General features: G+C 39.5%; 1 protein-coding gene across 2 annotated transcripts in view; it reads left to right on the top strand.

Moving 5' to 3' along the window:
* Positions 1–14,511, top strand: part of KDM1B (lysine demethylase 1B) — a 29,543-nt gene that overhangs the window by 341 nt on the left and 14,691 nt on the right. For both annotated transcript variants that reach the window (XM_065055204.1, XM_065055203.1), the window contains exons 2-12: positions 22–88; positions 3,280–3,382; positions 4,213–4,337; positions 6,192–6,281; positions 7,076–7,187; positions 7,909–8,025; positions 9,002–9,040; positions 10,135–10,339; positions 11,452–11,636; positions 12,291–12,467; positions 13,178–13,252. In XM_065055204.1, coding sequence (XP_064911276.1) covers positions 3,293–3,382; positions 4,213–4,337; positions 6,192–6,281; positions 7,076–7,187; positions 7,909–8,025; positions 9,002–9,040; positions 10,135–10,339; positions 11,452–11,636; positions 12,291–12,467; positions 13,178–13,252 — 1,215 coding nt within the window. In that variant the 5' untranslated portion in view covers positions 22–88; positions 3,280–3,292. The remainder of the gene's footprint in view (positions 1–21; positions 89–3,279; positions 3,383–4,212; positions 4,338–6,191; positions 6,282–7,075; positions 7,188–7,908; positions 8,026–9,001; positions 9,041–10,134; positions 10,340–11,451; positions 11,637–12,290; positions 12,468–13,177; positions 13,253–14,511) is intronic.

The raw sequence follows: 14,511 nt of genomic DNA, 5'->3' as shown, positions 1-14,511 counted from the left end.
CCCTTCTCTCCCCCGCTGCAGCTCTAGCAGGAGGCGGCGCGAACACGCGTGAATGTGGTCTCCGGCCCCCGAGTGACCCGGCCCCGAGGTGAGTTGCCAGGCGGCTCGGTCGCCCCGGCCGCAAGCGCCTCCCCCGCCGCCCGCCGGCACCCCCGGGGCGCCTCCGGTGACATCCCCTGGGGGACACCCCTCCCCCGGGGACTCCCCCTCGGGACCCCGCTCCCGGCGCCCCCGGCCGCCAGCTGTCACGGCCGCGGCCCCCTCGGCGCCGGGCGCTGCTGAGCCTTGGCCCGGCGGACGGCGGCTGCGGCCGGGGCGGCCCGGGGAGGGGGCGGGCGGCTGTCAGACCCGCCGGCGGCGGACCCGGCCTGAGCTCTCAAGGTGTCCGCACGTCGTGGTCCCACCTTCCCTCGTTTATCCGGCTGCTCTCGTTTCCTCTCTGTGTCAAGTGTCTGTGTGGTTTCTTGTTTTTTTTTTTTTTTTCTTTTTCCTTATTTTTTTTTCCTTTTTCGTTTTTCCTTTTTATTTTTTTTTTTGCTGTTTTCCTTCTTTTTTCTTTCCTTTTCTCTTTTTTCTTTTTCCCCTTTTCTTTTCCTCTTTTTCTTCTTTCCCTTTTTTCTTTTTTTCTTCCTCGCTTTTTCCTTTTTTTTTCTTTTTCCTCTTTCCTCTTTCCTTTTTTTTTTTTCTTTTTCCCTTTTTTTCCTTTTCCCCTTTTTTTCCTTTTCCCCTTTTTTTCCTTTTCCCCTTTTTTTCCTTTTCCCCTTTTTTTCCTTTTTCCCTTTTTTTTCCTTTTTCCCTTTTTTTTCCTTTTTCCCTTTTTTTTCCTTTTTCCCTTTTTTTTCTTTTTCCCTTTTTTTTTTCTTTTTCCCTTTTTTTTCTTTTTCCTTTTTTTTTCTTTTTCCCTTTTTTTTTCTTTTTCCCTTTTTTTTTTCTTTTTCCCTTTTTTTTTTCTTTTTCCCTTTTTTTTTTTCTTTTTCCCTTTCCTGTTTTTCTTTTTCTTTTTTTTTTCGTTTTCTTTTTTTTTCTGTTTTTCCTTTTTTCCTCTCCCCCTCCCAAGACAAACTTGCTGTGAACTGTATGGGTAAACCCCACAAAGCTCTCCCATGTAGGCCACACGTTACAGACGGATGAAATGTTAACATAATGTGACAGTGTGTCATGCAGCTCTCTCTCTTTCTCTCTCCTTTTAAAAGGCTGATTTCCTCAGCTTATACAATAACGTTCATAGGATGCAGAGTCATATAAAACTTAGTAAAGTTAGCGATGTTTGCTTGTTCTTCAAAAAGCTGTGGGGTTTTTTGGGTTGTTGTTTGTTTTGAGAGGGGAACTGGGGACAAAGCGGCATACAGCTGGAAGCAATGGCCTTGCTTACAGTTATATGCATAAGCTGCTCTCTTTTTTTTCCCCACCTCCCTCTTCCCCCTCCCACAGTGGCTATAGAAAAAATATGTGAGTCCATACAACTGGGCTCTGCCCTTCAAAACGGGAGGCCTCTCTAAATCTTAAATATTTTTTCTAAACTTCTTAGTGAACTATAACTGCCACCCTTTCTTTTTCTAACCCTGTATACGCACTAGAACAGCTCCGTGTCCTTTTACCTTCATGGCTGAGGGGCCTCATAGCAGCAGCAGACTCTGATCACCTGGCAGTCACCAAAATGAGTTGCCTGGTGGCTTTGCCCAGCACTAAGGTAGTTCATAGCCTCTGACCGTAAAGGCAACGCAGCCTGTAAGAACAATTACCTAGCGTCAGAAACTAAGGTGATAGAAAGACATGTTGTTGTGCCACTGATCCAGAAGGAAAGCTCCTGGGAAAAAATGCTGCCATTTCCTGGGGCGTTGTGCAGTAGTTTAGGGAAATCTCATGTAAATGAAACTGGTTGGTTTTCCTTTCTCTACTCTCCAACCTCATCCACCCACATACAGTGGTTAGTTATGGTGGAGTCATGCTTTTTTTTTTTTTATTAAATGATAAAGATTGACTTAATTATTTTTTCCTCCCTCTAATTAGTTATAATTGGGGGGGGTGCATACAAAAAAGAAAGTTATTTCTTGTGTTGGGTTGTCTGAACTGATTTTTCACTTATGTGGATATCGTCATGTGATTTACTTTCCTCATCCAAATCAATTTCTTTTATGTTGAGAGGAGAATGAAGCACTAATTTACTTGGTTTGCATCAGCTTTGTTTGAAACTTGGTAAAAATGCCCAATTCTCTCTTCCTTTACTTTTAGCAGAATTCACAAACAAAGCTACTGCTACCGTGTCCATCACTGTCAGTTTGAACAAGGAAAATGCAGCCTGGAACAGAGAGAACTGAGAAGTCTCAAATATATTAAAAAAAAAATAGAAACTGATCCCTACTGCAACAAGATAACATTGATGATGCAGTTCTGTAGTATAAGAGGTTTATTTCCACTTCCTTTCTCTATGCGGTAGAGCGCGTTCAGATCTAATTCTTCCTCTAGGCTCTCTTTATTTGTGTTTTACTCCCTGTGAAAATAATTCCTTTGATAATGCCGCTTTAAATATGCTTTCATATTTCTGCGGCATGCTTTCTTACATTCCATGGTTTCCAGCTTACATGATGAACTGTGATCTTTTCCATGTTCCCACTGATATAGTCGAAGAACACTATAGAGCTCTCCTGTGGGGTAACCTTTTATTTTCTCCTATAGTATCCTTAACAACAAAGTTTGTAGTATTCCAGTCACCTACAATTGCAATTCAACTGCAGTTTAGTCTTTAAATTCTGATGTACTTTCTTAGGAGGGTGTGCAAGTCTTGGAACTGGTTTTTCACCTGGTACTAAACATCTTTTCAGTACGCTGTTTGGAAAAGTGCTTTACAGTGCAAATGTTTTGCTACCAATGAATGAGTAGTTAGCAGGACTAGCTTTAACTTGGAGTGGTATTTCAATGCTTGCATTATGAGCTGATGTCTAGTCGCTTTGCCAACCCAAATTCCAGTCCAGGTCTTCACGTAATGCAAATCAGATTACTGAAATCCAGGGTATGCTGATCTGGAACAGTCTGTCAAGATGTACTCAAGGATCTAATCTTAACTCTGAATTTAGTTTAAAATAGTAGTATTGTTCCTTCACCGTAATGCTTCATTCTCATTTCCCTCCTGAATTAATAGTGAAGCTAAACAGATTCTTACCTAGGTAACTGTGATAAAAGTAGCATTATGAGTGGCTGTACTGCCCAGCCAATTAGACAGCTCTGCAAAGTCAAGCAATTTTCTTTTTTTTCGTAAATACTGCCTACCTTCTTTTGCAGATCTAATAATACAATGTCAACTGGAAGGGTACGAACAAAAAAAAAGGCATGTTCTTCAGACCAGTCTCCAGACAACCTTCCTCTGAGGAGTTCTGGAAGACAGGTATTTATAATAATTTAAAACCACGTGGGTTTGTACTCTACTATTTTTTATTTTCTTTTGACATTTATAAAGAAAACAGGCTTCATTGTGTATAAGTTAGGACTCAGAGTACTCTTCCAGGAAGAGGGGGAATTAATTAATTGTGTGAATACGTAGACAAAGTGTTTTGTTTGTGAACAATATTCAGAAAAGACAAATGCTCAATATAACCTGTAAATACTTGATGTGTTAAAAATGCAATCACAGAGTTCTGTGCAGCCAGACAAAGCTGTCTGCCCACCCAGACGGAGGCCTAAACTAACACGACACACACGGTACCTTTGAGGCCCAGATGAGGCATTTGGTATACAGCTTTGTATCTGGAGTCCAAAAAAAGCCCCAAGTCTACCCTGATATTTTATTTGAGGCACAGATAAGATTGCCACTATTAATATCAAGAAGTATGTGAAGAAGATATTTTCTTTTTCTGAAGGAGAAATAGAACGAACACATGAGGATTGACTCATTAGCATGTGATGGAGCTTAAAATATGATTTAAACTGGAAGCTTTGCTTCTAATTTCTTCAATGGCATCACTTAGACTAAGGCAAGACATTTTTAGCGTTAAATGATATTTCCAGCCTTACTGTTTGGAGTTTTCTGGGGAGAAAAACTGACCTACTTTGACAGCTGTTTCATGCTGCAGCTATTTCACAATGGATACAAAAATTTTCATTAGTGCCATTCTTACCCATTTGATGCTACCCATGAGCTGCAAAATGGTCTGAATGCCATTTTGTAGAAGAAGCATTTGTGTAATTCCTGGTCAGATTTCAGCTATTCTTTATTAGGTGAAGAAGAAAGCGGCTGAAGCAGCAGATGATGATGATGAAACATCAGAGAAGAAATACAGAAAGTGTGAAAAAGCTGGATGCACTGCAACATGTCCTGTTTGCTTTGCCAGTGCAGCTGAAAGGTTTGTTTCTTTTTATTTGCATTTTCCATGGATTTTTCTAAACTTGCAGATGAAGTTTAGGATCCTAACTATATTCTGAAAAATCCCTTAGTTTCTAAATGTAGAGGAAGATTCAAAAGTTCTAATATGGATCTTTAGAAGCCAGGAAAGTGTCACAAGTTATTCCTGTTGCGGATAACTGTTCTGTGCAAGTTGGTAATTCAGATACAAAATATCTTTAGAATACGCTTGTTTATGTTATTAATGGTATCTTCTGGAACATGCCTTGCTTCTGGGGAACTGAGAGCACATTAGTGTAATCTGAGGAAGCTAAACTCAAGATGGAAAATGAAACCATAATTTACCGCATGAAGTTTTTATCCCTCTTGTGTTGGAATGCTTTGCAGTCTGAGGTGGAATTCTGACCTGGAAATTTTAGGTGTTGGGAGACAGTCGTACTTATTTGAACTCTTTGTTCTCGAGTTGTTCATGGCTTTCCATGCAGTTGCACGAGTCTGTTTCTATTCTGACCCTGGCAGTACGGAATTCAGGAGACCGGAAAGGTGTATCTGTGATAAGCAATGCGTTCGACCTTGTTATGCTGTGGGCAGACTGCAATTATATAGCATTCCTCCCTCCCTGGTTAACTGAGAGAAACTTTCCTTGTTTTATTTATTTTCCAATGATATAAAATAATTCAGTGCTTCACTTAGTTAGCTATGTGGCTTGTTCCTTAGTGGCAGGAGGTTCTGGATGTTGTCATAGGAAAGTCAGGTGTTTTGGCAGTTGCATAAGAGATTTGTAGGGGAAATAAGCATCTGAGAGATCAGAATCAGTGATATTACATTTTGGTTTGTGTTTTGTTTGGTGTTTTTTTCTTTTTAAATTTAGGAAACAATAGATACTGCTTAGTCATCTTTTTGAATTGTTATTTTAATATTTTGATTTCCTCCCCTCCCACCCCCCGAAGTACATACTTTCAACATCATTTATTTGAGATGAGATCATTTCATGGCTAGCTGTTTCAGTTAGTAGCTTAGGTCACTGCTTTTTACCTTGTGCTTTTGTCTTGAACCATTTCATTGTGTTTAATGGGAGTTTTCTAAGTGAAGAGCAATTGCTTTTTCTGATGAATATAATCTTTGCTAATGGATATTTTGTTCTGAGAGTAATAAAAGAATGAATGACCAGAATGTGTAACTGCTTCCTCAGGGTTTTCTTTCATTGGCTTAAAATTGCAGCCAGCTGATCACGTGAAAAAAATAGGCAACATCTGTTTTGTGTTCGGATTTGCCTTTACAGTTTTGTCAGTTGTTTCTGGGGGGGGGGATGTTGTAATGATTTATAAATCAATTGATCACACATACAAGAAAAATACTGATTTAAATGATCCCTCCTACCCCTGCACTGATATCAGAACAAAATGGAACAAAGTAGAGGAACTGTAAGTTCCTGTGGAGAGGGGCTTTGCCTTATACATTTGCAAAACACTTAGTGTGTCGTAGCACATATTGTAAGAGCAAAGGTATTTCGTGTTCAGGAAACGTCTGCTTAAGTGGTACTAAAAGACAGGCTCAGTTGACCATTGTTAACGGGAGGTTGCTGGAAGCCAGAGCAACTATAAAACTGCACATTGTGTACATTTTGCCTCCTTTGCATCTGGTGTTGCTTAGTTTGGAAACTGGAAACGTTTGAGACAATTGAAATAATCTTATTGTTATTTGTATGACTGTAGTGCCTTGTGCAAGTCAGCCTTCGTGATTGCAACATAAAGCCCTGGCTTGTCCTGAATATTTTGTTCACTGTCAACAGAAAGCTTTTTTTTTTTTTCCCTGAATGTATCATAAAACTATTTCTATGTCTCCTGCATTACAGATGTGCTAAAAATGGGTATACGTCTAGATGGTATCACCTTTCCTGTGGGGAACACTTCTGCAATGAATGTTTTGACCACTATTACCGAAGGTAGATTTACCAATTAAAGTTGTGCCTTTTCGGTGCTTATTAAAATTTGGCAGACGTTAAAAATGTTGAAACATCATGTCCATAAACATAATACAAAGACTTGTCCTCTGTGCTTGCTTTATTCAAAGTGAGGCTTCAATATTGGTGCTAAACCTGTAGGTGTTGTGTGGACTAATCGTCGACTTAAACATAGCTGCGTGGACAAAACTGATTTCTTTAGGCAGGCTGGTTTGTGTGTACAGTTATCCTGAAGCTTTTGTCTTTTTTTAAAACAACATCACAGAATTTTAAATGAAGAGAGCAGTTTTAAGTAAATCTATTTCATTTCGTAAAGCAAATTCACGTTACAGTGTGAGTTCAGGGGACCTTGCCTCGCTGTAACATCAAATCAGTGAGAAGATTTAACCCTTGCAGTTCAGTGACCATGAGGACTCTGGTCAGGCTCACAGAGAGCTTTCAGCTCCAGGCTCCTTCCCGTTGGAGTGGGAGCTGAGTCCAGCTCTACGAAGGCTTCTGGGTGCTTTTGTGCTGAGCGCTACCTGCGACTCAGTCCAGGCCTTAGATTACCGGGAAGTGTGCTCGTGATCAAGGCGACACAGCAGTCAGGATGCAATTTGTTACTATCGTTAAGAACCATCACTTTCTCACTTTTTAACAGGAAAAATATAGGACTCTCTACTGCCTTATTTCTCTGTCCTTTTATGAAATGTTTAATTTTAGAATAACTGCTGTTGCTTGAAATGAACTAGATATTCAGTTTTCTGACTGCTTGCTGTCTTCTCTTTTCTTCTTAGCCATAAAGATGGTTATGAGAAATATACTGCCTGGAAAAGGATTTGGACAAGTAATGGTAAAAGTGAGCCCAGTCCAAAAGCCTTCATGGCTGATCAACAGCTTCCGTACTGGGTAAGATGGAGGGTGATTTATTTAGTAGGGTGTATTTCAGTTTGATGTTCTGCTGTGAGTTGCTGATATTTTATGTTCAAGCAGCAGGTTAGCTGAGCTTTTGTGGGGGTTTTCTAGTATTAGAGGACTGTGGAGAAGCTCAATATAATTCTCATCAGCTCCTCCATTATTGGAGGCCTTCTCCAGACCCCACAAAGAACAACCTTCTGTTGCTGTTCAGTGAAGTAGCAGCTAGAATGGGTGATGCTCAGGTAGAATAAGACTTGGCAGAGAAGAGAGTGTACCAGCTGTAGGAAAGTATGAGTGTGAAAGACTTCCAAAACCGATTTTGTGTTTTCCTATTAAAGAGAGCAGAAGAAGAGAGACTGGAACGGAAGTGACTTTGGTGGTGGTGGTGGGTTTTTTGTTGTTGTTTCTGAAGTAATGAACAATGAGTTTTTGCGGTGATGCTTGCTGAACCCAGCGAAGACCATAGTAACTGGGTGTTGAACTAGTTTTGGAGTGAGGTTCTGTGGAGAAATTCAGTCTTACAGGAGGTGGGCACGAGGTTTCTGTATCCCTAATGTCTTATGACCTGAGGATTACATGACAATGAATTCAACAATTATATTTGAAAACTTACTCACATCTCACTTCTTTCTGATTGGTTAGTTATGCTTCATAAATCTTATCTGCAATCAGACAGCAACAAGTAAAAACATGTTTGTTTTTTGACTAATAGGTGCAGTGCACAAAGCCAGACTGTGGTAAATGGCGTCAGCTGACAAAGGAAATCCAGCTGACACCACAGATAGCAAAAACCTACAGATGTGGTATGAAACTGAACAGTTCCACTAAGGTAACATAGAAGACTTTTGCTCAAATTGAAAGTAACACCAAGTTGATATTTCTTGTTTGCAGACATTAATTTCTTCTTCTTTGCTGCTTCATGTTTCTGATGTCAAAATTATTGTCTGGTGGCCTGGAGAGCTGCCCACGTGCTGTTGGACTTTTTGTTTCCTGAGTGGAAATATCAAGAAAAAAGCATCTGGAATACTCTTTCTCTGCACAGTCAGTTGTAAAATCTGTTATTCTGAAGCTACAGAAAGATTATCAGCATGCGTAAAATAGACATACACCAAAATGTTTATTTTGGTTTTGTTTGGCCATGCTTCCTTATTGAGGAAAGCATTTGAAAAGCTCAGTGGACTTTTATTGATTTTTAGTAAGTTTGTCATGGGGCTTTACATGAAAACTTTCAGCTTTGGCATGAAGGTAACTCCTGAAATTTGAGAGAGTCCTTATACTGCCATAGTATCTTTATAGTCATGACATGAAAATACTGACAATGTGAAAGCCAGAACATCTTGAAATGTTGTGATAAAGATCCTCTTAAAATAAATGAGAAACTTTTTTCATAGTCTAGACTGCAAGTCTTTCTCAAAAATGTGGAATCTTCCCAGATTTTTTTAATAAAATGCCTCCCTCCCCTCCGCCTTTTTTTTTGCTTAACTTGTTTGCTTGGGCGTTCCACTAAATTTCATGGAATAAAATGTATGTTTTGATATCTGACCAGTAGAAACTATTTAATTTAACTAATGAGAAACGTTTTCTGGGGTGTTTTGGCTTTATGGTTGGTGTTGTGTTTTTATGTTTTTAGCTATGCGTTTCTCTATTATTTATTTTTACTAACATACTAATCTCTGTTACAGAAGTCTAACACAAATACATTTTTGTTTGGTTCATAAGTTTACGGAACTATGCCATGGCCAAATTACCTTGTTTTATATTTACTTTTTGTTGTACAGCTCTGATACCATTCACTTTTCTTTCAGACTGAGGGCTCAGACCAGTGCTCCATGCCTGAGGACTTGGTGAGTAGTAGCTGTTCCTCCTCATTTGTCCTAGAATATGAAAGCAGTCTTAAAGCACGGCATGTTTCTTTCCTTTTCTTGGTCCTTTGGCCAATTATGGCTGTATTTATGCATTTTGCTCAAGAAACTGTCAGACACTATTTGCAACAGAGCCTAGGGCCTTCTACTTTCTCATCTTTTTCCTCTTTTCCCTTACCATACCAGTTAGCTTTCAGGTGGTTTGTGGTGTCTTTGAGCTGTGGCCTGTCATTCAAGGTATACTCCTAATTCTGTTTTTTGATCAGGCAAAACCTTATTCAGTTGCCACCTTTCAAATAAAATTCCCCATCATAAAATTTCCCCGTCTTTCAGGTGGTTTCTCTCTTTAGGCAAGGTAGTCTCTTTTTGAAGACTGCAGGAGAACATCAAAACACGTTTTCTCTCTCCTTTCCCCCAGACTACTAAACTAGATGATGTATGTTCGTGGGTTTATGATCACCTAACCCTGCATTTCAGATTTAGTATGATCTGATATTCAATAAGCCAATGTTGGCAAGTGTACCTGAGGTACCTTTAGCCCAGGAAACATGCTAAGCTTACTGTTGACTCTTGTAGAAGCTTTGTATTTTTGTTTCCTTAATGCATATTCGATTTGTAAACTAAGGCTGAATCATTAGTGTTTGTTAGGGTTTTAGAAGGTCTTTGATGGGGATAGCAGAATCTGAAATAAATTGATCAGTTAGTGTAGACTTTTCTAAGTTCAGATTTCTAGATGCATAAACAACTGCAAATGTTTTATACAGGGCCTGATAAGGCATAGATGTGTGGCCAAGGCATGTCTCATCTGTTTGCTTTCCGCTTGGGTGTGGAGTTTGTGAAGTTTCAGCTCCATTTCTGAGGAAGAGATTAATGCTATAGGTTTTCTGTGTCAGGCTGAGGAAGGGGAAAGAGGGAGAGAAAATGTCTTTATGACTTGCAATTCTGAGATTGGTACTTCTAGTGCTTTTTGGTCTCAGTTTTGGAGGGAGGGGGGGGAACTGGTTCATTTTCCAACGTTTTCAAAGTACTGACGTGTTCTCTTCTCCCCTCTTTCCTTCACTTCTCCGCTTGGCCAGAGAGTGGCTGAAGTTTCAGACCATTGGTGGTACTCCATGCTCATACTCCCTCCTTTGCTGAAAGACAGTGTGGCAGCTCCCTTTCTAGCTGCATATTATCCAGACTGCGTGGGCATGAGTCCATCCTGTACCAGCACTAATCGGTTACCTGGTGAATCCAACCTTGTGAAGTTAGAGCACTTAAAGAGCGTGCCTAATTTGACTGGTAAGGGCCATCCACAGGGCTCTGTTGCTTAAATAGGTGCAATAAGTTTTGTCTTCTGAGTTTATAAGGCACATAATACTCCTGATTCAGAAACACCAGTTCTGTTCTCAGCACTAATACACACTCTCTGTGTGACTGCCTCTGTACTTTAATGCAACTTACTCCTTTGTAAGATAAAGGTAACACATTTTGTATGGCACTTCTTCAGGGAGTAAGCACAGACTGCATAGGCTTTTTGTTTACCACCTGTCATTTGTTGAAAGAAATAGGAAATTAACATGCAGGTACTTAAAGATTGTTTGCATTCTTAAAGAAATAAAGATTTATCGAAACAAAACATGTTTCTGCTAGTTTTGATATTGTGGATCTTTGGGGCTTTAGAGAAAAGGATTCGATTTCTTAAGGCATTGGGATTCTCTTTAGGTTAATTTTTTGCTAATGACAGCTCTCAGACTGACAGCCTGGGAGTGCAGATCTGCAGAATAGGTCAGATATAGAGAAAGGTAGTTCAGGATTCCCATATTGATCTTGGAGAGTGTGCTTTGAGGAAACTTCAGCTGCTGTGTCATCTTAGCAGGCTTTGCTCTCCTTAGGTGCTGAAAATAAATCTGTCCATCTATTCAACAGATATTTATCTGCTTAGCAAACAGAAAACTTCATTACGCAGAGCTACCAATACTGCATGTGGAAGATGATTACCTTTAGTTCCTACCCACTCAGGGCGGTATTGGGAGCTGATGATGAAAGGGGTTCGGAGTCCTGCATGGGCCTGTCCGGTGATGCTAGACCTTAGACTTGAGTTTAGATCCTGTTCTTTGTTGGACTCATCATGGCATCTGAGGGCACATACTGTTTCTCTGGCAAAACATAAGCTCTCGTAGGTCCAAGATGTACACAGCAGGTACCAGGACAGTAATTAATAGTGCACAGCCTAGAGGGCTGGAGAGGGGATAGCAATATAAGTGAAACCCTTCTGAAGGCGGTTAGAGGCTGGAAAGCTTCATTACTTGTTTATCTGTGTAAGGTCAGTGGATCATCTTAGAGGGAAGAGGATGCAATGTGCAATGAAGGTACGATGGAATATGGCTAGTTATTGGTGTGTCTTTATTCAGTTGCAGGCATGAACAAGTATTTCCAGCCTTTTTATCAACCCAATGAATGTGGGAAAGCACTTTGTGTGAGGCCAGATGTCATGGAACTGGATGAGCTCTATGAGTTCCCAGAATATTCACGAGACCCCACCATGTACTTGGCTTTGAGAAACCTCATTTTGGCTCTGTGGTACACAAACTGCAAGGTAAGAGATGCTAATAGTTAATTTGTTTGTTCACAAATAAGAGCTACTTATTTGGGATGTGGACTCTCTTCTTAGGGATTGGACTCTTCTTAGATGTCTCCTTATGCACCAGAAAAATTGCTCCTGTCCTTTTGAAAATCCATTCTAAGAATGGGGTTTTTGTTGTTGTTGGTTGTGGTGTGTGGGTTGTGTTTGGTTGGTTGGTTGGTTTTTGTTTTGTTTCTGTTTGTTGTGGTTTTTTTTGTTTGTTTGTTTGTTTTTTTAGTTTTAGTTTTAAAGCCTAGGAGTTTCTTTTGGAATGGATTTTGCTGGAATGGGATTGTGAGCATTGCCACCAGGTAGATTAATTTGGCGTTCAGGGATGCATTTCAATACTGTTCCTGTACTAATGGAGCACATCATGGAGTTTGCAAGAGTATTTTCCAGACTCATGTGCTTTTATTTCATGCCAGTCTAGCTTGATACTTGTTGCCTTACTGTGTCAAGCTGGCTACTAAGTAACTACCACAAAACCTGCTGTTTAAAATGCTCTCAGAAACCTGATTCACTATTAATTTTTACCATGTGGTTTACAATTTACATATCATGTAAGCATATTAAAAAAAAAGAATATTAGATAATAAACATTTTCTGTTCTCTGTTTCTCCTTTGCAGGAGGCCCTCACCCCTCAAAAATGTATCCATCATATCATTGTTCGGGGGCTTGTGCGTATTCGCTGTGTACAAGAAATGGAAAGAATACTTTATTTTATGACAAGGAAAGGGCTGATTAATACAGGGATCTTATCAGTCAGTCCAGACCAGTATCTTCTTCCTAAAGAATACCACAATGTAAGTTGCTGTTCTAATCCCTACGTTATTAGTGCTATAAAACTACATGGCATATTTTTTTTGTTCTGGATTTTTTGCTCATTACCTTTGATTCCAACCATTTATGTAAAAATTACTTCTAAAAGCAAACATATTGCATGTTTTTCACATTATTCTTATCTGCCTTCAATGGTTATGGAAGCTCCAGATGTGCAACTCTTCCCAGCAAGGTTTTTGTTCACACTGGAAACCATGGAATTCAGTCCTACAGATTTGTGCTTCCTATGAGCTTTTCAGAGGTGTGGGAACTGTATGGAAAATATACAATACACATAGGTTCTTCTCATGGCTCAGCCTTATAATTTACCTCTGCTTCCATAGGTCAGGAAACTTCTATTCCATGTTCGTTTGTAAGGACTATGATTAAAGGACACATAGTTATGACCACTAATTTAAACTGAACTTCATCTGTTTCTGTTACAAGACATTGGAATATCTGCTTTTAAAGTGCTTAAAAATCATAACTATTTTCAAAGCTACAACTCATCTTTTCACTGTAGTAAATGCACTATAATCTTTAAAAGTTATATGGATTACTTTAGAGAACAAGAGAGCCATAGTCTTCTGAAACCTATTGATATTTTTAACTTTAGCAAAAAGAAAAATAAGTGTGCAATGATAATTTCTATTTTAGTTCTAACTATTTATTTAACTATTTTATTATTTTTTAGAAATCCGTCATTATTGTTGGGGCTGGTGCAGCAGGATTAGCAGCAGCTCGACAACTGCACAACTTTGGAATTAAGGTAAAAAAACATCACTTAAAGTCAGACTTCCTCTGCTTTGAAAGTGTTCTTCATGAAGATGAAAAAAAATACATAATTGTTACAAACATTTATGTATAGGGCATCATAATTAATTTGTAAAATCTGGGGTTTTATTGAGTAAATTCAACAAAGCATGCAGTGAATATTTTATGTAGACTTGGGTAGGAAGGATGGGGGGGACATGGATGTTCATGTCCAAATAATGGGACTGTAGATGATGACGTTTTTTTAAATGAGGTAAAATTTTCTTTCCTTTCTGCACTTTACTGGACTTGTTGCTTATTAAAAACAAGCAAACCACATGTATTTCCCCTTTCCCCCTGATATTTATCACTGATTGAAAGTGTAATCTCACAATATTTACATGTTGACATAATTTTACACATCAGAATATTCTTGTGAAAATCTATAGGACTTTTTACGCATGAAGTGTTTCCAGGGCTGGTGTTTAAGGAAATGAACGAGCATCTGACACTAAAAATTTGCATGTTTATATGTTCATATGTGTATTATTTATAAGAAAACCTGAATGCTCTAGTCCCATTGTCTCATTCTTTGGTTGCTAAATAGCAAATTGCAGTGTAGCCTCTTTGTATATCAAGTCCTGTGGAAAGCTGTCCTGCATTAAAATACATAAGTATCAACTGGCAGGACCTTTTTTTTAGTATATAAAATACACTCTGTTGCTTTCTACTGTTATGGAGAGATGGAGTTTCTCTAAAGAGACTTCCTCTAAAAATAAAAGGGTAATATAAGTAAGGGTAAACATAGACATCCATCTGGTCCAGTGTTCTGGGTCTGTCTGTGACAAGTAGTAGATGCTGAAAGAGGTATGTATGAATGGTGGAAATACATAAGAATGGGGTTTGCTTTGAATACCCCAGGAATACATTTCTCCAAAAGGTGTATGGAGTTCCTCAGATGGACACTGAACCCAGATCATTGTGTTTAACATCCTGCAACGTGCCTTAAACTCCAATTTTGAAATTTCCTGAATAGAATCATAGAATGCCCTGAGTTGGAAGGGACCCACAAGGATCATCGAGTCCAACTCCTGTCCCTGCACAGGACAACCCCACAGGTCACACCGTGTGTCTAAGGGTTTGTCCAATCTCTTCTTGAACACTGTCAGGCTTGGAGCTGTGACAGCTCCCTGGGGAGCCTGTTCCAGTGTCCACCACCCTCTGGGTAAAGAACCTTTTCCTCATGTCCAACCTGAACCTCCCCTGGCACATCTT

Source organism: Columba livia, chromosome 2, assembly GCF_036013475.1.
Source record: "Columba livia isolate bColLiv1 breed racing homer chromosome 2, bColLiv1.pat.W.v2, whole genome shotgun sequence".
Taxonomy (NCBI): domain Eukaryota; kingdom Metazoa; phylum Chordata; class Aves; order Columbiformes; family Columbidae; genus Columba; species Columba livia.
This window is presented reverse-complemented; position numbering and strand designations above follow the sequence as displayed.